Raw genomic sequence first — 24,275 nt, 5'->3', positions numbered from 1 at the left:
CAAATTTTTTTTAATATTCATGTAACTCACTGCCACCAAAACGAGCCCCTCCATTAACTTTATCAATCTTCAGTCTATAAAAGAAGGTTTGAACGCCATTAGCTAAATTGCACTTCAGGGAATACGTGTAAGTAACAGACAAATAACCAGGAAATATAGTGAAGAGACACAGGGTTGTTTCAGTGTGACCCACAGGGACCTTTTCGACCACTTAGGTGAGATTACTTTTGTTCGAGGTCAAAGGACAGATGTGAGCTGCTGTTCGTGCTGACGATGGAGATAAAATCGAGTGTATCTGCCTAAAAGAAGATAGCAAGGTTTATAGGGGTTACTTTATGTACATAGCTTCTGCCCTCACACAAGTGAATGCAGTTTTATAATTTTAACACTCTATATCAACTTGTCTGTATTTTCTATACGGTCACGCTTCCTCCAAGGAGAGAAAGAGAGAATCTCGCTGAGTCAAAAAAGAAGAAAGGGTTTTTGCATGTGAGGTGAGCCAAGCTGGGGGGTGAACTCCAGGAGTAATTGATGTGTGCTAAGGTGAGGCTGTCTTCATGGCCCCGGGAGCCTGTGAAGCCTTGTTTGTACAGTGTGAGGGGAAAAATGTAAACGTGTCACTTCTCATTAGGGAGCCATTTTTCGAAGCGAGCAAAGAAAGTGATGTCTCTTTACCTGCGCTTTGTTAATCTTGCATGTAATTAGTGATTGAGTGGTTTGTCTTTGACTCACCCACCGAAAACCACAGAAACAACCGACGGAGAGAAATGGAGACATGAGAGAGGTAAGAGGGAGGGCAATGGAGGAAGAATAAACGCCGCGAAAAAAGAAGAAAAAAAATCACTTACAACTTTGCCTTCGAGGCAGGAATCGGCTATAAAGGTATGCAACAGAAATTCCCTCAGAAATTCCTTCTCTGCCTCGTTATGTTCGAATCAACTTTATTTCTATCCTGGTGTCTCTGCAATCTTTTACTCATCCTTCTCTCCGTCTCTCCCTCGTCTCCTCTCCTGGGAGGCTGGGTCTCCTGACCCCGTGTGAAAGTCAGTAACACACATTCCACCAAAGTCCGGCCCGCTCTGGGAAAGTCGGGCTGGATCGAGAGACGGGGAGCCAAAGTTTAGAGGTAAAGTCAAGGGAAAGGGAAACCTTAAAACAAAGAGCAAAATTGATGTGAAGTGATTTTTTTTTTTTTTTTTTTTTTTTAAGTTATTCCAAAATGAGGGACGCACCCTGCATGATTTAAAAAGCAATGATACACACAGACAGTCTGGAATGAACTTCTGGATTCCTGATACATTTAATCCAACTCTGTTGTTTTCCCATCATCTTCCTCCATCTTTCCATCCTGCAATCCCCCAGATTCCTCAACATTGTTGTTTTTGTCCTCCAATTTGAGTCAGATTGATGAGTTGCACATTGCAAGGAGCGACATTTGTGTGTATCCATTTTCTGCCAAATAAAAATGGTTTGAAGTATTGAACTTTCGATTTGAAACCTCAACGTTTGAGCTGTAACATTTTTTGTTACCACAAAGGTATCAATACAATGTTGTTTTATTAAATTCACTTTCACGTGGTTCTGAAACTGTATTTGCTTTGAGTTCGGTTGTTTTCAGTTGGGCAGGTCACATAGAAAATTGCTATGAGTGTCCATTACACCAGATACATTTGACTGACACCAGAATGGAAAAAAGAAAAAGCCTCACTGTCTTAACAACTTAAGAGTGAACATAATGTATCTTTTATAATCAGAAGATAAACACTGTTAGATGAAGAAGAAGAAGGAAATAAGCGAAAAGCAGGTCATGGGCGGAAACATAACTCAGCGCTCCCACACATTCTAACCAGTCCACTGCTCACTGGGCTTATTGAGGGACACGGACGAGTTGAACAGACATATATGACAGAAAGACTTACAATGTGAGAAAGACTGGATAATCTATGAGACAGGTTGATAATGGGAGAAGCAGCGGACAAAACGGCAGCAGGTTGTGCCCTCGTCCCCTCTCGATGGAGGCCTCTTGACTTGACCCTGGTGAAAGCTTGTGTAAGTATGGAGTTAATCAAAAGTGTGTTAGGATGACAGGCAGGGGGCCCTTCGTGAAGCAGCGCCAGGGGCCCCCCTGTTCCACAAAGCCCGCAGTGTGAGGGGGGCTCTTCTTTGTGGTCGAGGACCGGGGCAGCAAGGTCTGTCTGCTGGTGGCAATAAACGGGGATGAGTTCCGATGTCGGCAAAAAGCCCACCGACGTCTCTGTACGATGACAAGTACATGAACCCGAGGCCCAGACTGATGACATGCACACTGTCACGGGCCCCACGTGTCAAGAGGGGCAGATTATGGCCAGAGTGAGAACATGGATTTGGATAGTGGCGATTGTTTGTGTCGAGCCCCGCTGAAGCTTATGCAAATTTCTTACCTCTGTGATTATGAAGAAGTCGTCGCCCGGCTCTCCCTGCACCACTATCTTCTCCCCGTCTTCAAACTGGACCGGCTCCAGAGCATCGGCCACGGTCAGACGCTCCCACTTATCCAAAGACTCTGTGAATAGACAACAAATCCCAAGAAACAGTGTGTGAATGCGCTGCAACAACAAGATAAAGAAACGCATACCTTTGTGTTTCTGTGAAATGCAATCATATCTTTCAATTGTTCATTAAATTGTTAGAAACAATATTGTATAATCCAGTGACTCGTCATCTCAAATTTCTTAATTCTGCTGAAAAGACCATAAATAAACTCCTAGATCTGTTTGCCTGATAACAGACAGTCATACATAAAACTAAAAATCCTTCAATCTAATAAATAAGCAATTTTCCATAGAGGCTTTGAACATGTAGATTTTCCTATTAAATATCTGACTGGGAAAAAAATGTTTCAACTTCAACTGATATAGAAAATCCCACAATTTACGTCAAAAATCATCCGACTTTCACCCTTGTGGAGATCATTGTTGTCTGATCTAAATAATGAATACATTCTAATGTGGAATGTGACTCATGTGCAGCGGAGACATCACCAACATCATCAGGCTTCCCTGGATGAAAGAGCGACTCATTGTTTCGATTGACGCGAGTAAGAGGGGAAACGCTGCCGCAGAATCTCTTTGTCTGAAACGTTGTCTCCTGATGAGCTCAGTAACTGATCCCAGTGTGTCTATTTGTGTGTGCAAAAATGTCTGTGTACTTAGGATTAACTAGGGAAGGTCTCATGGTCCGAAGGTGTCCAGTGTCCCCTGCAGTGGGGCCGTGGTGTCTGCCAGACACAGATGGATGTCTTCTGTCCGGTAGCCGGCTCAAGGCAGCAGGTCCTGTGGAGGTGATCCTTAACAGCTCGGCAGGTAACGTGAGACGCAAATGTGCTGACAAGAGAAGCTACATTTCACGCTTCATAGCGCCTGCACCCACTTGGATCACCTTGTAACTCACATATATAGTAAACACACTGGGAATTGGTCAGTGGGACGTTGAAGTGTGTGTGTGTGTGTGTGTGTGTGTGTGTGTGTGTGTGTGTGTGTGTGTGTGTGTGTGTGTGTGTGTGTGTGTGTGTGTGTGTGTGTGTGTGTGTGTGAGTGATTTGTTTTCTCTCCCTTCACTCCTCGACATCAAGGGCTTGCACCCAATTTCGTGGCTATCTGAAAAATCAAAGACAAACAAAAACACTCCCGCCTCCTTCCCCTCCTCCAATTCAAAGGGGCAGAGCAGAGAGGCAAAGTGACAGAAAGAGGAATGAAGAGAGGAAAACCACTTGGAAGAGGGAGGCGGGTGTTTGAATACAGGCCTCAACAAGGCTGTCAAAAAGGAGCCACAGAAGAAAAGGAGGTGAATGAAAAGAGAGCGGACCGCGCGGAGACGTTCTCCTAAGACCTAAATTGAGTGTATGTGTTTACTCAGCCAGCTAATAACTCTGTACAGGGGGCACGGCCTTATTCTACACACCACACACACACACGATCAAGTGGAAAGGGATGAGATGTCAGTTCCAATTGCAACTCATTTCTAAAGTCTGAATGAATCTCATTTGCTATCCCTCCAAACCCAATCGCCTGTGTAGGCTGGTGTTATCCAAATTCCAGTGGGAAAGAGAGGCTTAGCTTAACCCTCCATTCTTTAATTGTCGGCGCGGAGACGTTGCAGTGTGACTGGCTTTGGTATGAACGGCGTGAGAAGATTAGGGCCGCACACACACAGACCTCACTCAGCCGCGGGCCTCGTGTGACAACGTGCGCCTGTGTTTACATGGGTTAATCTACAGTATGTGTTGAGTTAACTGCTCTGGACTCGTTGACCTTTTAAATATTAATGCACAAAATGTTAAGCGCGTGCAAACACACTCACGGTTCAGCGCATTCATAAAGGCACAAAGAGTGAAACGCCGGAGGAGAAAGACGGATTGCCTACTTTTCTCACTATGTGCTAATGTTTGCTGCACTTACCGAGGATGGAGACCTTGCTCAGGAACTCTTCGTACATCTTTCTCTTTCTCAGTGTGCTGCCCTGTAAGAAAATGACAAACGTGTTTATATTATGAAACGTATTTATTGCGATCATGAAAGACATTCTCTTTTCACTTACAACATTAGTTTGAAAAGAATCAATTTATATCGGAACATTTATTAACAAAAGATTTTTCTTTCCATAATATTCTTCGAGAGGCACTTTACATTCTTTGAGCGCAGCAAAATTATGAAACCAATCTTCACTGTGAGATTATCACAGTTCATGGGGTCATGGTTATTGAGGTGTGTATGAGATGTGCGCTAATGTCTGTGGCATGTGTGTGTCTGTGTGTGTGTGTGGCCCACCCCACCCACCAGGCAGGGGGACTTTCCCCTCTCCGCCTCTGCCATGAAAATCAGGTACTTCCTGACAAGTCCAAACCCAGAGGGACCCCCTTCTCCTTCACTGCACAGAACCACTCAGGGGGAGCAGAAACATAAAGGGGGAGAAGAAGTGAGTGAGGAGAGACGATCTTGTCCGCCCTGTCTCTGCCTTTGCATATGGAAATGATATATTGAGGCTTGGGGTGTCTTTAGTGCATAAGTGCCAGAGTCCCACTGCTGCCTCTAATTTCATATAATTTCACATTTTGTCTTGAAAGGCTTGAGAATATCCCCAAGTGAGCCAACGTCAAACTCAACATCGTAAACAACTTGATTAAAGGAATTCTATCCTATAGTGCCTCCTTCCTGGATAAATCATTTGAGTGAGCCACAGTGTGTGTGTGTGTGTGTGTGTGTGTGTGTGTGTGTGTGTGTGTGTGTGTGTGTGTGTGTGTGTGTGTGTGTGTGTGTGTGTGTGTGTGTGTGTGTGTGTGTGTGTGTGTGTGTGTGTGTGTGTGTGTGTGTGTGTGTGTGTGTGCGTGCGTTATCAGTGTGTGGAGTCAGAGCATGCGGTCTGTTTTCAGTTTTGCCACTTATGTTTCTCTGCTGCTTCTCCAGAGTATAAACTTGCTGATAAAGCAAGCAAATATAAACACTTGCACGGGTGCTGTGTACTGTATCTCTATCACATACTAGCTCACACACACAAACACACACACTTAACTTCTAACGGAGGTTGAACTGTCCCTCTGATTTAATAAAAACTCTCCATCGAGCTCCTCAGACAGGCTTGCTGAGCTTAAAGGCTTACCAGACATACATAACATTACATTATACAGTTGGTCTAATTCATGCCAGTGCTGTAAAAGGCTGGGTGGGCCCCAGTAATGTCAGCAATGTTGGGGTTCACTGGAATGAAAATTATACTTTTCTCAAATTTGTTTTTTCTAATTTCAAATGACAGTTGTTGTTTTTTTTTTACTCTTTGCATTCTTTTTAATCTGCATCTGTCCCTATCCATCCTGTCTACTTGGGAGGGCCTGAGCACATGTTTCATATAGATATTAAATAAAAAAAAAAAAACCCTACTCATACTTCTGTTGACTGTACTGTCTTCTCTTCTCCTGCGGTTAAAGATGAGCCAGCATCTGTGTCTGTTCGCTGTCTTTGAGGTAGAATCATCAAAGACTTGAGGTGTGGAGCAAAGCCAGGCTGAACCAACTGTACCTTCACGTCCTTTCTCCGTCACCTTCATCTCTGGCCAACGTGAAACACCTCCCCCTGCACCGCGCGGCGGTCTTTCATATCATCTTTCCCTGCTCCCTTTCGTCTTGCGTTCTGTTTGTTGACTATGGTCTGTCGCTTTGTTAATGTCTTTGTCTGTGGCTGCGTATGTTTGAATACCAAGGTGACACGACAAGGTGGGCATTGTATGGCTGAGAGCCACACACGCCGGAGATCTGTGTTTATCAGAGGTAATGGTAAAACATTGTTTACTCTGTGATAAGGAGAATTGTAGGATGCATGGCTGTGCAACGGCAATGAAGAGAATTACATAATATCACTGGCAGCATGCAAAAACTATACATAAACTATCATCAGCATGCGATGAAACTGAACGTGTTGGTCAAGTAAGTTACCAAACATCACAGAACATTTTTCATTCAATAAATTGCAATAGCAAAACATAACATAGAAGATGACAAGGAAGAGCAAACTTTGAGGTGAAACAGAAAATATCTTATTATAAAGTCCACAAACAAAACTCGTGTTGTGAGCCAGCGTACCCAAAAACAAATGTATACATTCAAATGGTGAACATGCAAACTCCACACGAAGGTCCCGAGTCGGTAAACAAAACCGAGACAAACCATGAAAACTGATGGCAGTCCCCCACGCACCTCCCAACCTCCTAACTAGGCGCAGGCGCAGGCATCCAGCCTAATTCTTACTGGAAAACACATGCACACGCGTGCACGCGCGCACAGAATGCTCATTGTGTTTGGCCTAAGATGTTGCCAGAATACCACACTTTGTAAAAGCGAGCTTTACAAATCATTGACAGCAATAATTAACTACAGGTTCACATAATTCACCCCGACTCCCCTCCTGCTGCTGCTGGAAAAGAACGAAGGAATGAGATCCGCCGAGAGAGAGAATCCTCTCAAAGAAAGGTTACCGGGGCAGATTGTGCCCTCAGCTTAACTATGTGCTCGAGAGGTGACATGAGTGCTGGGAAGGCCGGTGCCAACTTTACACGGAGGTGAAAGGTCCAGGAGCAGACCCTCTTCCATCTCGGAGTGTTTAAACTGTTTGACATACAACAGAGTTTTCCGCCGCTGCGGCTGCTGGCAAACGCTGAGATGCCCGAAGGCGTTTGAAAGGTTAATTGGAGTCTATCTAATTTATTTGGAATGAGGTGTTCGGGAGATGTGAGGAAGCATTTAACCAGTCGAGGAGTCTCGTGCCCACGCACATGCACACACACAATAATTACTCATTTTCGTGTGTGCGTGTGTGTGTGTCTGTGTGTGTGTGTGTGTGTCTGTCAGTGTGTCTGTGACAGCGAGGGCAGAGCACCTTGTGTTTCCAGTTTAAACATTTAGACATTCCTGGTAGATAAGCTCCTGCAGTGGGAAGTGTGTGTACAGGCATTAGAAATGACCCTTTTTCGCCATCGCTCCCCCTCCTCTTTCACATGCTGCTTTTATACATGAAAAAAGAGGTCGAGTTTAGACATTGCTCGGGGAGGAAAGAGGAGGATACACTTTTGTGAGAGAGCGTGTGTCAACTGGTACGTTGATGCATTCGGAGCATTAAAATTAAATGTTGTAAGGACTCTTTAAGTGCTTGAGTGGGAGAAAACTACAAGTGAGGATCGTGACTGATGACTCTCGGGGGGGGGGGGCATTTTAATTGTTTGTACATACATCACGCGTATTTGTGTGGTGTGTCATGGTGCATGATTGAATTTCAACTGAAAAATGTAAAGGGTTCGTCAACTGCTTAATGCACAGAGGCTGTAACAACAGAGGAAACCAATAAACACTATCTGTACTATAATTATAACAAATGACTGAAACTCTGTGCTCTCTTTCTCCACGTACAGTATCTTGGAAAAAAGATAATAGTGTGGCGGAAATCTGACAAGCTTAGGCTCCAGCCTGTAGAAGCATGAAGGAAAAGCTCAGACTTATGCGTACTTAAGTGATATGTGTGATTGGATTAAAGCCCGTACCATGAGAATGCGCCGGTAGCTGTCTCGGTCAATGCCCCACAGCTTGAGGTCAGTCTTGGCCTTGACAGTGGCAGCTCGAGGAGTCCCGTAGATGAGGGCAAGCTCTCCGAAACTGCCTCCTTCTCCAATGCTGGTCACCCATTCACCATTCACGTACACCTGCAGAAAGAATTACAATTCATTTAAAAAAAGAAGAGGGGGGGGGTAAAAGGGGCACGGATGACCGAATAAAGTCTAACATTGCCAGGTTAATGATGAAAATGATCAATCTTTTGTTCATCTCCTCAGTTTGTTGGATTTGTTTGCTGGGCTTCTCCCTCAGTATATGATGCTTGCACAGCGCTCAGACGAGATCCTCTCGCTCTCCTGTCTCCCCATCAATCCCTTCAATTTGCTTTGTCTTGTCTTGTTGGAGTCCACGCCATCTTTTTGCAGTGATGGATATCATAAAGCTGAGGTGGATCTTGTGCTGCTTGCGCCTCATCTACTCGTCTTACACGCGCACACACACACACACGCACGCACGCACACATCTGATCACATACATGCACAACTATTAAAGCCAGCCAGTATAGCTCTCCAGCTTCAGTGAGACTCATTCAGGTCATCTCTGGGGCCGTTACAGTTTCACCTGCCGACACACTATCCACTATCTTGCTGACTTAATTACACTGAGAGAATGGCAGGACCCAGAAGGAAGGAGAGACGTTGTATCCCTCCGTCGGCTGTTGTTTGCCGTAATTGTTGTAGGCAATTATTCAAGTTCAGAGGAGACCACGAGGGACTCATCCGTCACCGTAAACTGGGATGGTTTCAAATGGATGCTGAGTGTCAGCTGCAGTCATTTCAAGCCAAGGGGAACAATTATATACGTGTTTATAAAGCGTTACGTCAGAAGAACACAGCTGGTATTGCAGTCAAGTTATCTCCTAAATGTAAATCTCCACACTTCCACACTGATCCCAAAATGTTTCAATAGACCTTTCATGAGGTTCCGATGACAATAATAAAATTTTCTCATGAGAGCTTTTGGTACTTGAGGTTCAAATAGGAAAGACAATTAGGAAAATCCTATTGAAGGAGTGAAATTGACATGCAAAGATATATACTATATATATTTTTTTATTTTATTTTATTTTTTTTTAAATGCTGCATCCACAGTAAATAGCATTAAACAAACCCCCCAATTATGAAACAACGGATTGCTTGGCTGAGAATACTCAAGTGAGATATCCTTTTTTCAATAGATATATGTGATTAAAAGGTGCTGAACTTTCAAATAAAATCACTTCACATATAGAAAGGCTCTCGTTTGTTCTGCAGTGTACCCATGTAAATACAGGCCAATGTCTTTTAGTGAATACGTTTGTGCGCGGACCTGGAGGGGTGTTTACATTAGTGGCAGTGGTTGTCAGCTTTCAAGCAGTTTATGAGACGCTGGCAGATTTACACCCCCCATCTAATGAGAGACATCTCCGCACTTCAATATGCTCGGCACTGATCTTCAGGCTGTTTAGTGCCTGGGCTGTGGCTGGCAGGCAGCAGCTGTCTGCATGGTTCGAAGGGTGGCTAGAGGGCTGAGGAGAAGGAGACAAAGATGAGGGGTGGATTTGGGATGAGGTCAAGCGTAGGAGTCTTCCCAATGCTTGTTCGGGCAGTGGGAACACATTCATGGGTGGCAGCGCAGAGCCGACCACCTCCAGTTTCACACACTGGAGAAACAATGAAATCATAATGTGGTGCAAGACTAAAGTACTGGTGCAGTGATTTATTTCACTGTGAGGCTGGGTCACGGAGGAATTTTCGAAACCTTAAGAATGAAAGTGGGAAAAATTGCTACATTTATGCAGGTCTGAGCGAACGTTAGAGCTGCGAGGATTGACTTGTGGCAAAAGAATGGGCTGTTCCTCACCCTAACTATACAAGCAATTTCAAAACACTGACAGACGAAAAAAAAAAAACCACAGACTCGTGGTGAATACAAAAACAATGTTTCCCTCTTGTTAGTGAAAGACAATTTCAATGCCAGATATTATACAACTCTACATTACAATGAAAGATGTCTGAATCAAACACACAGAAAATATATTTTGTGTGGATAACTTGTTTCAAAATGTTTAAATTGCACTCAATTTAAAAAAAAAAACAACAACATTTGGGCTTTCCAGGTCTTTGTCATCCTTGATAGAGACCAGTTAGGGCTGAAATGTTTTCAATTTTTTTTCTGTTTCCTTCAGCGAATTTCCTATCTTGCATCAGACCTAAATATAGGCTTGAATCCACAGACAGCAGCTCTTTTGTAGGAGAAAAAAAAAAAGAACCATTGTGGCATGTTGCTCCTTGACATGAATTTATAAAGGTGACTTTCCTTATCTAATCACATTTTTACAAGACACTGTCTGAAACCAAGAACGTCAGCACAGGAGTCGGCCAGCGCACTCTTTTAATTATTATTGCACCATCTGACTATTATTAGACACCCTTCTCCCTGATTAGATGGTTCAACGATATTGGTGAGCTGCAGCCTGCTTCTCTTCTCTTGCCCACTGTCTCTGAGCTGGGCGCTGTAAGCTGATAAGGTCACTTCCTGTTTAACTTTCCATCAGCTCCTGTTTTATCTCCCTACTTAACTCTGCCACTCCGTGTCAGCCTCGCTGAGACCAAAGATCTTCTCAGTTTGTGCGCCTTCATAGCGCCTTCAACTCCGAAGCGCCAGGTTCAGATTGTCATCAGAGGGGAACTGAACTTTAAAGAAAACAAAACGTGGGGGCAAATCATACAACCTGGCCATTGTCTGAGGGAAATTTTGTCTCATGAAAGGATCAGGTTGGGTTTTCCACTGACTCACAGTCCCTCTTATAGTCTGACATTAAAAGCAGGGAAGCACGAGCTAAAGCTGCCGTTCTGCAATCTAAAATCCTCTTTAATTGAAGTGTTTAACTTTGATCCATTTGAAGAGTTGGCGATGAATTCATCTGTGGGTGAAACCATGTGTGTGTGTGTGTGTGTGTGTGTGTGTGTGTGTGTGTGTGTGTGTGTGTGTGTGTGTGTGTGTGTGTGTGTGTGTGTGTGTGTGTGTCACCATGTCAGCCACTTACGTCCACTTCACCCTGGTCAATCACATAGAAGTTGTCTCCTTCATCACCTGGAGGAGAAAGAGAAGGAATACAGGAGTTTGTAAAGGAACAAATAAATGCAAAAAAAAAAACAAAACCCACATGGACTCAAACTAAATGTAAATGGTTTGCTTTTCCCACCACTGTCACTTCCGACTCAATGTTTATATTGTTTTTCTGATCAATAGTGGGACTCACCAATGAATATGATGCAGTTCAATATTATATATAGTTTAAGTTTATATAAAAGTATATAAAAGTGCAGAGAACAGATCTGTAGTAAAGCTTACAACTATAGATTGCAATTTTATGTTTTCTGTTCTCTGCATCACAGAAAACCGTCAACTTTATGGTTCTAAATGTTTGCAAGTTTGATATTATGGGCAAACAAATGGAAACTGATCTTTTAAAGGGTCACTCGGACTATTGTGTCACTGACAAGGAATCATGGGGTCTGGTCGGTTGATGTCTGTAAAAAGCATCTAGTCCGAAGACAGGACTGAGAAATAGCAAGTGTTCCTTTAATTATGCTATCTATTACATGGGGTTTGGCGGAAATGATTTTTAAAAAAAGAGGCGGTGACTTCAGTGTGTATGCATCTTATGTGTGTGTGTGTGTGTGTGTGTGTGTGTGTGTGTGTGTGTGTGTGTGTGTGTGTGTGTGTGTTCACCTGAAGATTTGAAAGGCTAAAAGTGCCCTGTGAGTAAAGTTCACAGGAGTTCACATGGCTAATTAATACTGTGAGTGGTGAGGGCTCGTTAATCATGCAGCCCTATTTGTCACACAAAACGTCCCTTGTCTGTCTGAAGGGCCGTCCCACAGGAGACCCCAGACACACACACACACACACATGCACAGATACACACAACCTGCTGCGACCTGGCCTTCTGCTATCTCCCCGTTTCTGTCTCTCTTTCATCTCATCTATCGCTCTTTAAATTCCCTCTTATACTGTGTCTTTCTTTTCTTCCACTCTTCCTGTCTTTTATCACTTTGGAGCCTGCACCTTTGTTTTGCACCTTTTCATTCCCCCCCATGCCTGAGAGTGCAGGCAAATATTTGACCAGTGTGCACACACACACACACACACACACACACACACACACACACACACACACACACACACTCATAAATCCTTTTCCACACTGGTGTACTTGGTGGGGACTTGTTTTAGCGCAGCCTACTTGTGATGCACACTAATCAGATTATTTCTCTTTACTGAAGAGGACAAGCCGAGTTACATTATGTGCCACAATCATATCTTATAATCACCAAACACCAGTAGCATAAATGTATCGATGAGAAAGCTGATTTCATGTATGACAGTGGATTTTATATGTAGTTAATGCAAAGAACCAATGCTTTAAAGTTAATTGAGGGCATGGGTCAACAAAGAGTCAACAAAGTACAATGAAAATACCTCGAAACTGCATTTTGCATGATATGATAGAATAGATTCCCTCTTTGTTTAAATACCACTCGAGCGCCACAGTCAATAACTTCTAAGACTGTCTAAATAGTGTGTGAGTGGCCTGCAGCAGGCTTGGTTTCTTGAAGCTTTACAGTAGTCCAGGCGTTTTCAGTGACATCAGTACTGCCTATAGTGCACAACACGGTGAACATAACAATAGAAGGTCTGGGAGTCGAGGTCCTACAAAGAGTTATTATCACCAAATTAGGACAGATATACTCGTGGAAGCTGTGTTAAGAGTTGGCTGGAGTGACGGAGCTATCACAATTATCTCTGAACTTCTATATGAGCTTGTTTTATGAAGCATGTGTCACATGCGTAAACCGCCTGATGTTGTGCGAACCCGGCATTATCTCAAAGTGCGAATTTGTCTGTGAGAATGTGTGTTTTCAGTGTTTTGAATATGTGATTACATGTGTCTGTGTTTGATAGGAGTTTGAGTGTGTGTGTGTGTGTGTGTGTGTGTGTGTGTGTGTGTGTGTGTGTGTGTGGGGGGGGGGGGGGGGGCTCTGGAAAAATACAGTCTGGCTCTGCCAGTCTGTCTTCCTTCAAAGTCTGGGGATGTCTACGGCTGCAAGTCGGGCTGAAGAGAGGGACCTGCCATCTGTTGCAAACTGGGGGGAAGTTGTGTGTGTGTGTGTGGGGGGGGGGGGGGGGGTGCAAGAGGAAAAGGGAGGGAACATGGGAGTGGTGGGACAAAATAAACATGAGTCATTGTGGCAGTGCAGGAGATGCATCCTTTGAGATAAATCCATTGAAGGTCATCCTGGAGAATGGCACAAGAATTCGACGAAGAATGATTTCATGGGCTGGTGGAATATCTTCAATATGTTTTCATGATCTGGCTTGTTGATATTTATATTTCGCCTAACTACTGCAGATCATTCATTAGTCCATCACTGACTCCACATAAATTCATTAAAAATAATAATACAAACCTTGCTGGATGACTGTTTCCCCTGCAATGTGGGTGACAGGGAACATGGCATCAAATATGTCACTGGAGAAGAAAAACAAGCAGAAAGGAGAAAAGAGAAGGCTGATTAGAGAATAATTTATAACTGTTTATCTCAGCTAACATACAGATATACAGTACATGCAAGATGTTTTGATGGATTAGGAAAGCACAGTCAACTCCATTAGCAGGTAGTGAAAGCAGAGGAGGGAGGGCTGATCCCTGAATAGACACACACACACACGCACGCACGCACACACACACACACACGCACACACACACGTGGAATTGCGATTTCTTAATCACCATCTACATCCAACACTATTCATTATCAGACTCACCCTTATATTTTCTCACAACTCCAAAATCAAAGCAGTTTATAAGAACTAAAGTGACAATGGAAAAAATACTGGGGGTGAACTATCATCAGATATCAGTTTAAAAAATGTTTTTTTGCTTGCATCATTACAATAAACTGCTGCTGTGCAAACAAGACGGTTTTGTTTCAGCTCACGATCAAAGCCCGTATCACAGTGTGTAACTCTCTTCAGAGGCACTGAGAAAACAAACAAAATGAAGGCTGTGCCTGAGCACTTAATTTCTGTTTCAGCCCGACAGGGAAAGCGCCTGTTCAAACCGTTGCTAATCGGGCTGTTTAAATGCATCAAGCCTCAAAAGATTAGAGCTCCACTACTGGGATGTGTTGGGACAAGAGAAAACTAAGTATCCTTCCTCTCCTCCTCCCTGTCTGTCTCTCACCTTTAGGGTATATTTATCCATCTAATCAGCTGCATACCACCCGTCTCATAGAGAAATATAGAAAAAACAATGACGAGGGTCAGGCGTATCAAAGACATACAAGACCCGCTGATTGACTGTGTGGGACATGTCTGAGCCCGTTTTCAGTTATTCCTGTGTGTATCTGGGCCAGTCTGTCTGAATCCGGGTACATACTGCCCATGAAAACGCACAGGTTTGTACAGAATAATGTGTGGGTGTAGGATAAGTGTGTTCGCCTGACAGCGCACTGCAAGGCTCAGGCAGCCAAACACAACTTGCAGAAACACTCAAAGACATGAAAGTGCAGCTTTATTTTTTTTTGTGAACTTGCCGGGTAATAAACTTCAGGTCAACAGATGTTGGGGGGAGAGAGAGAGAGAGAGAGAGGTTATAAGAATGTTATTGAGTGGTTTTGGAAGTGAATGGACCCTGCTGGTATTTGTTTATGTGACACAGAATAAAAAGCAGACTCGAGGATGTGGACTTGGACCAGCAGGTAGAACCCGTGCATTGCAGCTGGTCATTGAGTCATGCATATTTGAGGACACAAATCGCAGACGCGCACATATTGTACAAAACTCTTGCTCTTTGAAGTGTATTGGCGGAGCCCCCATACTGCTCAGCGGTGGCAGCGAGGCAACACACTCACGCACACATTTGCAAGTACAATAACTTAAGGCACAAGAATTCTTAATGAAAACGTGCATACCAGCACTCTGCTATGACCCACAAGTTCAAACAGCCTGATGGTGATTAGTCAGAGCACGTGCACGAGCACCTGCACTTGGCACGAACGCTGTTTGTTCAGGGAGACACTTGATTTCAGATCAAATATAACCACAAATACAGATGTTTATGAGCAATTTGGTATAATCACATTTACAATTTGGATATGATTGTTCATGAATGTGCGTCGTCCCGATCAAATAAATGATTAAATAAATAAATAACTGCGACCATCAAAACAAATACGCATAAACACATACTTTAGAGTACATAAGTATTTCAAAGCATTTGCTTCACGTGGAGAAAATATGAAGGAACAAGTTCTTAACGACTGAGTCAAATCTGTGCACAAAAATAAGATGTGTTCAACGCGACACACGTTGCGCCTTTGTTATGATGACACATCACAAAGTCGAATTTCAGGCTCAGCATTAAGCTCCAGACTCCACCGAGTCACAGTGAGAGGATCAAAGAGCAGCAAAGTTGAATTTGGGTAATTACACTTGACCACATCTTTCTTTCTCTCCCTGCTCTGCTGCTCCATCCAGTCAGTGAATGCACCGCTGAGCACGACAAAGATACTTATGCAGGTAATTACTTCCTCTTGTCTCTACCTGTCTCTTTCCCTTTCTTTATCCCCCACTTCCTCCCTGTCTGTTCACAACCACTTTTTCTCTTCCTCTCCCTTCTCAATTACCCCTTTCTTCCCTCTAATTCCCTGACGGCCCCACCTATTTCGACCATCTCTTGCTCCATCACCCTCTCCCCGAGTGTCCCACATGAAGTCATTAATCTTGTCCTTTCCGCTACCTGTAGCCTCTTTGACCCTGTGAAAAGGCAGCGCCGTCCCACTAACAATGGATGTGCTGTTCTGACGGAGACGGCGAGAAAGACAGAGAGGCAAAGGGACCCTCCAGTCTGAGCGAGGAGCTAGGAAGTACACCTCCACCTGAGGGAAGGAGACAAAGCGTCTGTCATGGTTGTGATGTGTGGGCCGGAATCCCTGCAACATGTGTTTGCGCCTGTAGACACATGCATACACACAAGCATGCAAAAACATAAGTCTAAAAGAAGTTGTATGAACCATTCTGCTCATACTGCATCAGACTCTGTCCAAGTGTATTCAGAAAGTCCCCAAAAAGTTTCCTTGCATATGCAGTAGGTGAAGCAAGAATATAAATGCAGTAATCAAAATGAACACACAGTGAATGTGTGCATCAGTGCATGTATGAGCTTTTGTGTTGGAAGGCAAAATAAAAGAACAAGTTTACCCCTTTCTTAGCTCATTCTGACAAAACAGCCTCTTATTGTTGTGAAACACCCATAAAAGAGTGGTTAGGTAGGGGGATTTTAGTCATTAATGAAATAAAGCCTGGCTTGCTCCTTGCAGCCGGATTGCTTATTATTCTTCCAGATTGACGATGAAGGCCTCCCACTCTTGCGCACCTCTTCCATCCTCCTTAATCTCTCCCGCTGCACCGCTGTTTATTTGTTCAGCAGCAGACGTCTTATCTTTTACATTGCTACATCAACACACAGTGCAGCCTTCATGCCATTAACACCAGAGGCCTCTTTAACGGCGCGGCGTGCCGCCATGTCTTTGTGCTTCTTAATGGGCCGCAGAATGTTGAGTTATACAAGTGTTCAATGCTGTGCCCGTCCAGAATGCCCGCTCTATTTGGGAAATTTTGCAATATCCAGCTGTATATGGCAACGCTGCTGTCAAAGTTGTGTGTCAGCTTGGCAGCAGTGAGCACTGGTTTGGCTGCTACAGTGTCAATGCCGTAAGTACATGAAGAAATAATTTTCACCACAACAGTTTATGGTAATTCGGAGTGTTAATCCTTGGAAAATAAGAACAATAGTCTTTGTTATGCAACTCTAAACCACTACATCATACAAGCTACGGTGCAAGGACACTAAAAACACATTCCGTTTATAAAGCATGTTAGATTTGTGGCTGCAGACTGACTTTTATGAAATAATTTCACACATTTTACAAGCACAAAGACGCAGATGTAATAATGCGTAAAGTGCGTGCTGGAAATTGAAACATGTTTTGAGGAGTCTTTATTGGCTGTGCCTCTTCAAAACCTCAGGGACCTGGGAATGTTCAACAGGAATCGCGCTGCATGCTAATCGTAGTCTACTTAGAATTAAGAGCTCTCGGAAGACTGCAGAGACACTGTGTACATTCTCGACAACCTTAAGTGGCAGGTTACTATAAATAACATGTACTGCTATACTGATTTTTGTCTGGCTGTTTTTGTGATTAGTCAGCATAGTGTCTAAAGTCACAAATATGAGCATGTAAACATAAATTAGATTTTCACTGTTGACTGTGTATAAGAGAAGTGTTTAGCCTGTTATCATAGCAAGCTGGAAAACAGCTTCACGAGGCTGAGTAAGTGGCGCACAGTTTAACACCCTGCATTTACAGTTAAGCACAACCAGCCTCAGTGACTCTCATGGAACAGCCAACTCGCCTCACTTGAGTTTTGTTGCTGGAAACACAATGGTTTATTTTTGATAACTATTTAAAATTACGTAAATTTACAGAGAGAGACGCTCACATGCACGGGCATGCCACTGACAACAGCCAACCGTGTGAGAGAAAAATAAAGGCGGAGATGAGGGAGGTATCGCTATAAAGCAGTGAAGCATTCAGGGAGAATATTTATGACATAAAGGTTGTGAATGTTGGCCCCATTCACCCCAGTAAAAAAAAATTAAGGAATAAATATAGAAGGACTGGGTCAGGCTTGATCGCCGACAGACTCTGAGATGAACTGCTAATAGTGCCTTACATATGCATCACATATCTGGTAAACAGGAGAAGTTGAGAGAGTTAAATACATATTTCAAAGCCCTCTGGTAATGAAGATTAGATTTTTATGGTCCTCAGGGTGAATAATGTAGCTGATCCCTGACACACATGGGGATGAATTCAGCCCTGGATGTACAATTATTCTTACATTTCCCATTCCACTGTTATAGTTTTATGCCATTAATATAGGATATGAAGTTATGCAACTTTATAGTTACAAACAAGCAAATAATAATACAAATGTAACATTTCTCAAGTTTCACCTAAACCACGGCCTTGTTAAGTGACATCAGATGTCGATGTTTACATTGGGAAGCTCCCATTCTGACTAGACGCAGATATATTTATCAATATTTAATTTACTCCTGAACACACCAAGAGTTTATTCCGGTACACATATTTCTAATTGTAGTTTTGAACCACACAAAGAAATACCTTAACTATTTGTCTTAATTTGTGACACCCTTCATACTAAAATCATTTAATCCCAACTATAGATAAAATAACACACAATTTTGTCCATCAGTGAAACTTCCCCACGTTGCCCATGCTTAAGTTTAACAAGATACGACAGAGGGGTGGTCGGAGAGGTTTATAGATGGACATAACAGGTTACGGGTGATGGAAATGACCACTTAGGGACGGTCAACAATGTGGGAGGAGAGAGGACATAAACGTCAGTCAAGGAAAATGAGAACTCTCCCTTTTCAAGGAGTCAACAGGCTTTTAGCCAATTTGGTCCTCAGAGATAGAAATACTCCAGATTTGATCAACATCATAAACTCTGAAGCCCACATTGTATCTACTTTGCCATTGTCTACTGAAACCTGAGGACTTCTTAAAGTCCTTCATAGAATATAAGAGTGTGTTAAGCCTGTATCTTCGCCTCAGCGTCCAATAGCAGCAAACATTAGCGTTTGTGACTTATCTTCAAAGGGAATTGATGGACGCAGGATTCAGCGTTAAAAGGAATCTGTATGTGAACTGAACAAAGGGCGGTGGGGACACTGTGTTAAAACCACACACCTGGCGCTGCTGGGTTTATAAGGGGTGTAAACACGGACGCATCCTGTTGCCTTAACTTGTGGACGTGCGTCTCGGTGTGTGCGTGCACTGCGGTACCACGGCGCCTGAGGGTCAGTGCATTTATACGGGTGATCTGTGTGACCTGCAGACTTGTGCTGAACCCCGCTGAAGAAAAGTGTCATTTATATAGACTGCAACGATCGGACCACCTGGGGAGAAACGGAGTTATAAAGGCAGGCTTTTAGGCTCTTTATTTTCTACTTCCATACATCGGTTTAGAAATGAAGCAGTGACATTCATATTTAAGATGTGTTTTACTAACAGCCAAGCAGGCAGTGCATTCACCTGTTTGAATGTAGGATACTAAAGCAGTATATGACTTTAGAAGTCACTGAATTACGGCAGTAGCAAGTTTGGAAGAAATACTTTCGACACGGTCGCTTCCTCTACACATTTGAGCCTAATCTAATCAATAGCTATCAAATAAAACATCAAGGTAAACTCCAGTACCAGTCACGCCTGCCAATGGCATGAGAAATGGAACATTTAAAAACACTAATTCCACAGAAGAAGTGAAGAAACCGAGACAGGAGAGGCCTTCTGTCATATTTCTCTTCTGTCAACGGTGTACAGCTCCAGTGGAGAAATCACACATTGATACTGGCCTCAGGATGGTGGGAGCCAGAGAGTCATGGCAGTGGTACAAAGAGTCCGCCAGAGAAGGAAGAGTGAGTAAGAAGGACCAGTTGATGGGAGGATGTGAAGGAAAAAGCAGGATGTGTTATAGTGAGGGAAAACAAACATCAAAGTTTGACAGAATCTTCACTGTAAATGTGGAAATGTAGTTTGAAAGTTATAAGAGCAGAATCATTTTCCAGGCAAAATACCGAGTCCACTTCTAATGTAATCCCTCCTATTCTCTTGAAATGTCTCTATAAATAACTTCAAAGATTAATAAAAGAGATATAAATAAAAATCTGACTCGCACATTCTGCTCCGTTTGAGACTGCGTTGCTGGTCGTCTGGTGACATGAATAAAAACTCCCTGTTCCTTGTTTAATGGACTGTTGTGTCTATCAAATATGACAAGACTGTTTTTTTTTACAGGCCTACCTGTTGATCCAACACACACCACCTGCTGATGCAGCCATGATGTCAGCTCAAAAACATCACAAACATGTCCAACCCTGCTGCCTCTCCCCTTTTTTCCTCTCCCTTTCTCCGCTTCCTATCTCACATTTTCCCAGAGCAGTGATTAGCCGGCTGAGCAGCTACTTAACTTTAGGAAACCTTTCCCTATCGCTCTTTTTTTACTGTAACTTGTAAAACCATTGGATTTAAGTAATTTCTGTCATATTTCAGCATTAGTTGATTTCATACTTTTCTGATGCCCTCTTTCTTTCCAGCCGCAGGGCAGAAAAACGCCAGCTTTCCTCCACTTAGCCAGAAAAGGGTCAGGCTGAATCAGGTGCTGACAGGGCTAAGCCTTTACCACTCGGATGTGTCTACAGGGGACGTGTCACTGGAACGAGTGTAAAGACAAGAGATGGGGAAGACACATACTCTTCCTCACCCATTGCGCAGAAATAACTCCACGAAATGCTCACAAATAAATATATATAGTTAAATTAAACCTACAGGATATGTAAAGATTTGATTGCTTCTTCCACTCACTCTCTCACACGTCTAGTTGCAAACACACACAAACACACACACACACGTATCCTGACACGTTGCTAAACATCATAAGGCATGCCGCTGTGTCCTGGAGGCATGTCTTTTCCTCCGCTTTTTCCTCCCGCCTTCATTCCCACCTCGCAGAACACAAGAACGGGAACAAGGAAAGCATTTGAGAAGCAGATCGGGACGCAAATTGTCTTTTGTTGGGGTTTTAAACCTGAGAGGTGTTTACACAACACGGCCCATTGTACATGCATGCTCAAACACATATACATGTTGAAACTGAGACGGCCAGAAGAAGTTTGAAAACAGCCCGAGGAAGAGGGAGGGAGGCTTCGACCAGTAGATGACTGGATGGAGAGAAATGAAGGAGGTATCCCCAGTGGAACTGTGTGTGTGTGTGTGTGTGTGTGTGTGTGTGTGTGTGTGTGTGTGTGTGTGTGTGTGTGTGTGTGTGTGTGTGTGTGTGTGTGTGTGTGTGTGTGTGTGTGTGTGTGTGTGTGTGTGTGTGTGTGTGTGTAGATATAGCATTCTGGGTAGTGAGGTAATGGTGCATCGGGTGCAAGTCGAAATGGGAAAAATAGCTGACATCTAACTGATATAAGGTTTTCACTGCTATAAAAAGACTGCTTCGCTATTAACATGCATATAAGAGTAGTGTTGTGCAAAGAACAAGCACTTTTCTTTATAAAATCCTAATATGCCATGAAATATGCTCAGTTTCATTCCTAAGTTTCAGAATTGACGTGCCTTCAAGAGCAAAGCATTCTGGTCAGGTCGTGTGCCACTTTGGGTTGTTCTTATATATGTCTGACACTTCAAATTCCAATTAAACATTAGTTGAACTTACAGAAGTGGGCTCTGAAAATTCAGGAGTTCATAATGATGTTTTTACACAAAAATGTACATATGTACTAGTTTGGGCAAACAAAATCTCTTCTCTGTCCATGCAAATATGATTTCCACTTTAATGTTGAGTTTGTGCAATAATTGTTAATTGATCAAACTGAAACTTTTCTATATATGTGAACCAAAGGGGGTCATTTTAACTGAATTCAAGTCACCTTTCTAGATAGTTAGCCCATCCTGTGCACCGTTGCAAACCAGATATTAGCAATTCCTGTAGCTTTAAACGGGAAATATGACTTGAAAGGTGAAGTTAAGAATGATGGCCTACATTATTTAAAATAAACTCTATGAGACCTGCCATGCTAAAGCTTATCTAGCATGGAAATAGGCTGCACCCTCGAATCCAAATAAAACTCAAATTGACACCGAACAAACCAATAAGGACGTCATGGGAGAATTAACACACTATAACAAGACTGTTGTCCGTGCTTGTGCACTGGAACCTATCGCAGTAGCATAGACAAAGAAGGCGGGATGTATACAATAGGAGGCCATGGGCCAACCCGGGCTATTTTGCAAGGCGCTAAGCTGCCCTGTCCCCGAATAATGTGTGGTGGTCAGAGTGTGGGTTGTCCTCCAGGGCCTGGCTGAGCTATAAAGGAGCTGGAGGGTTGCAGGAACATCATGTCCTCACAACAGGGGCAGAGCCAGGAAGCTACTGTCATGCACACTTGCACATTTAGCCTACATATTAATTCACACGTGATGAAACGTGACACTGTCCACGTTCAGAAATGAACTGTGTCACAGCAGTATGTGTGGTATAACACACAGACACAGACACACAGACACACACACAGGTGCTCAGCCTAATGGTGGCACTGACGTTAAATACATGTTCTCCCTTTCACTACACTTGACCTCCGCTCTCACAGCCGTTCAAAGAAGTTTTGGTGGTTGTTTTCCTTTGAAAGACTGAAGTGAGATACAGAAGATTTGTGACCCTTTTCAAGCGTGGGTATTTAATCAAGCTGAAGCTGAGACTCATGGGGAGGCAAGTTTCAGTTGATCTCCCAGTTTTATGCAAGACAAACATTCATGCGCATACAATTTGCTGATTATCTTTTGATCATTTGCATTCATCTTGTGAAAATGTGTCTGCACACAACTGCATAGACACATAGATACATATGCACGCACATGTTGCATTGAATTGACCGACATTTTAGGCAGGTTTACACGAATCTAAACCAAAGCTACGACGTACCAAACTCAAACCTCAACTTCAGCCAAAAAGCATGTGTTCATCTACAAATCTTGTGTTAATCAATTGACACAAACACACTCAGGGAAACACACGCGCACACACAGATCCTCAAACTGATTGTATAAGCAGTCGAGATGGCAAATATGAATCATAGATAGTTGGAAAAATGTCCAACAGGGACTCTAGGGTACATTTTGGAGGGAGTGAAGCGTTTTTTAAAAGGACTCTAGACACTAAAACAACTGCATTTCTCACTAGTTTCTGAAGAGCTTTATAAGGGAATGGATGAAGAAAGATGACAGGGGGTGGAAGAGGTGGCGGGGGAACAAGTTGAGTCAGCAGAAAGTACATGAGAGAGGACAACATTTTCCAGCTATGAGTGCACATGTGTGCCGCTTGCTGATGTGCATGTTTGAGCGAGACTATCTGCGCTCGCAGGCAAAAAAATGCAGCCTGGCTGATATGAATGTTCAACAAATCGCATGCGTGCACGCCGCGGTTTGCATGGGCACGAAGGTGAGGGGAGTCAAAGCCGGAGCCAAGACGTGACATCTGGGGGAGGTGACGCCGCACTTGCCAGCACTGCTCTGTGCGCACTGGATGGTGGTGGGGATGGTCGAGGTTCAGTCAGGCCTGCAGCTCTCCTGTGGTGAGTGACCTCATCGCCTGGCCCCTGGCATTGTGGCAGCAGCACAAAGCCACGAGGAGAGAGAGAGAGAGGAGACTCCACATAATTGTGGGGGAGGGAGTGGATGTGTGTGGATGTATAAGAGAATGAGCCCGCATGACTGAGAGAAGGAGAAAGACAGGAAGGAAAAGAGGGAAAGACAGAGAAAGCAGCCGCTTCTAAAAGGAAGAAAAAGAAGACCACCGGGTTCTCAGGAAAAACGCACGCACGCACGCACGCACGCACGCACGCACGCACACACACACACACACACACACACACACACACACACACACAAGGAGTCAATGTGGAGATTCGTGGGACAGGAAACACAAACACACTCAAACAGACAGAGAGACTAAACAACACACATCACAAACCTGCTCATTTGATTCATGTTGCACACTGCTGCTGTTTCACAGCCCGCCGTAAAATACAAATCATGGACAGAGTCAAACATCTTCATTACTCTTCGGCCTGAACACGCAGAGAAACAACAGCCGGTAAAAGAAAAGATGCCAATACACACAGCGCAAAGTCTATAACTGACTTCGACAGGAGTCACAAGAAAAAGACATTCTCGCCATATTATCAACCTTATATCCTGTTTATTCTGCATCCTATACGAGGGTCACCTGTGTGCAAGCAAGTCGATTCCCACACTAATCTTCATTTTATCCATACTTTATTCAATCAGTTTCCAAGACGTTTCAGTGAATGAAGAAGCAATGATTCCAGTGGTTAGAGAATACCTGTCTACTCTGTGTGTGGCAAAAACACCCCCTAGGGGCTGCTGTATGGTAACAACAGATTCAGTGTCCATAGACTGGATGCTGTGGAGGGCCGTGG

At 43.5% G+C, this 24,275-nt stretch overlaps 1 protein-coding gene across 2 annotated transcripts in view; it reads right to left on the bottom strand.

Annotated features, from left to right (window-relative positions):
• The window catches only part of prkar1b (protein kinase, cAMP-dependent, regulatory, type I, beta), a 51,723-nt gene that overhangs the window by 3,780 nt on the left and 23,668 nt on the right, over nt 1-24,275 (bottom strand). For both annotated transcript variants that reach the window (XM_080510911.1, XM_080510912.1), the window contains 5 exons: nt 13,588-13,649; nt 11,160-11,206; nt 8,062-8,220; nt 4,437-4,497; nt 2,421-2,542 (listed from right to left, as the gene is read on the bottom strand). In XM_080510911.1, the coding sequence (XP_080367037.1) occupies nt 2,421-2,542; nt 4,437-4,497; nt 8,062-8,220; nt 11,160-11,206; nt 13,588-13,649 (451 nt within the window). The remainder of the gene's footprint in view (nt 1-2,420; nt 2,543-4,436; nt 4,498-8,061; nt 8,221-11,159; nt 11,207-13,587; nt 13,650-24,275) is intronic.

This window comes from Blennius ocellaris (assembly GCF_963422515.1).
Source record: "Blennius ocellaris genome assembly, chromosome: 16".
Classification (NCBI taxonomy): Eukaryota; Metazoa; Chordata; class Actinopteri; order Blenniiformes; family Blenniidae; genus Blennius; species Blennius ocellaris.
Note: the sequence above shows the minus strand (reverse complement) of the source record. Positions and strands in the feature narration are given on the sequence as shown.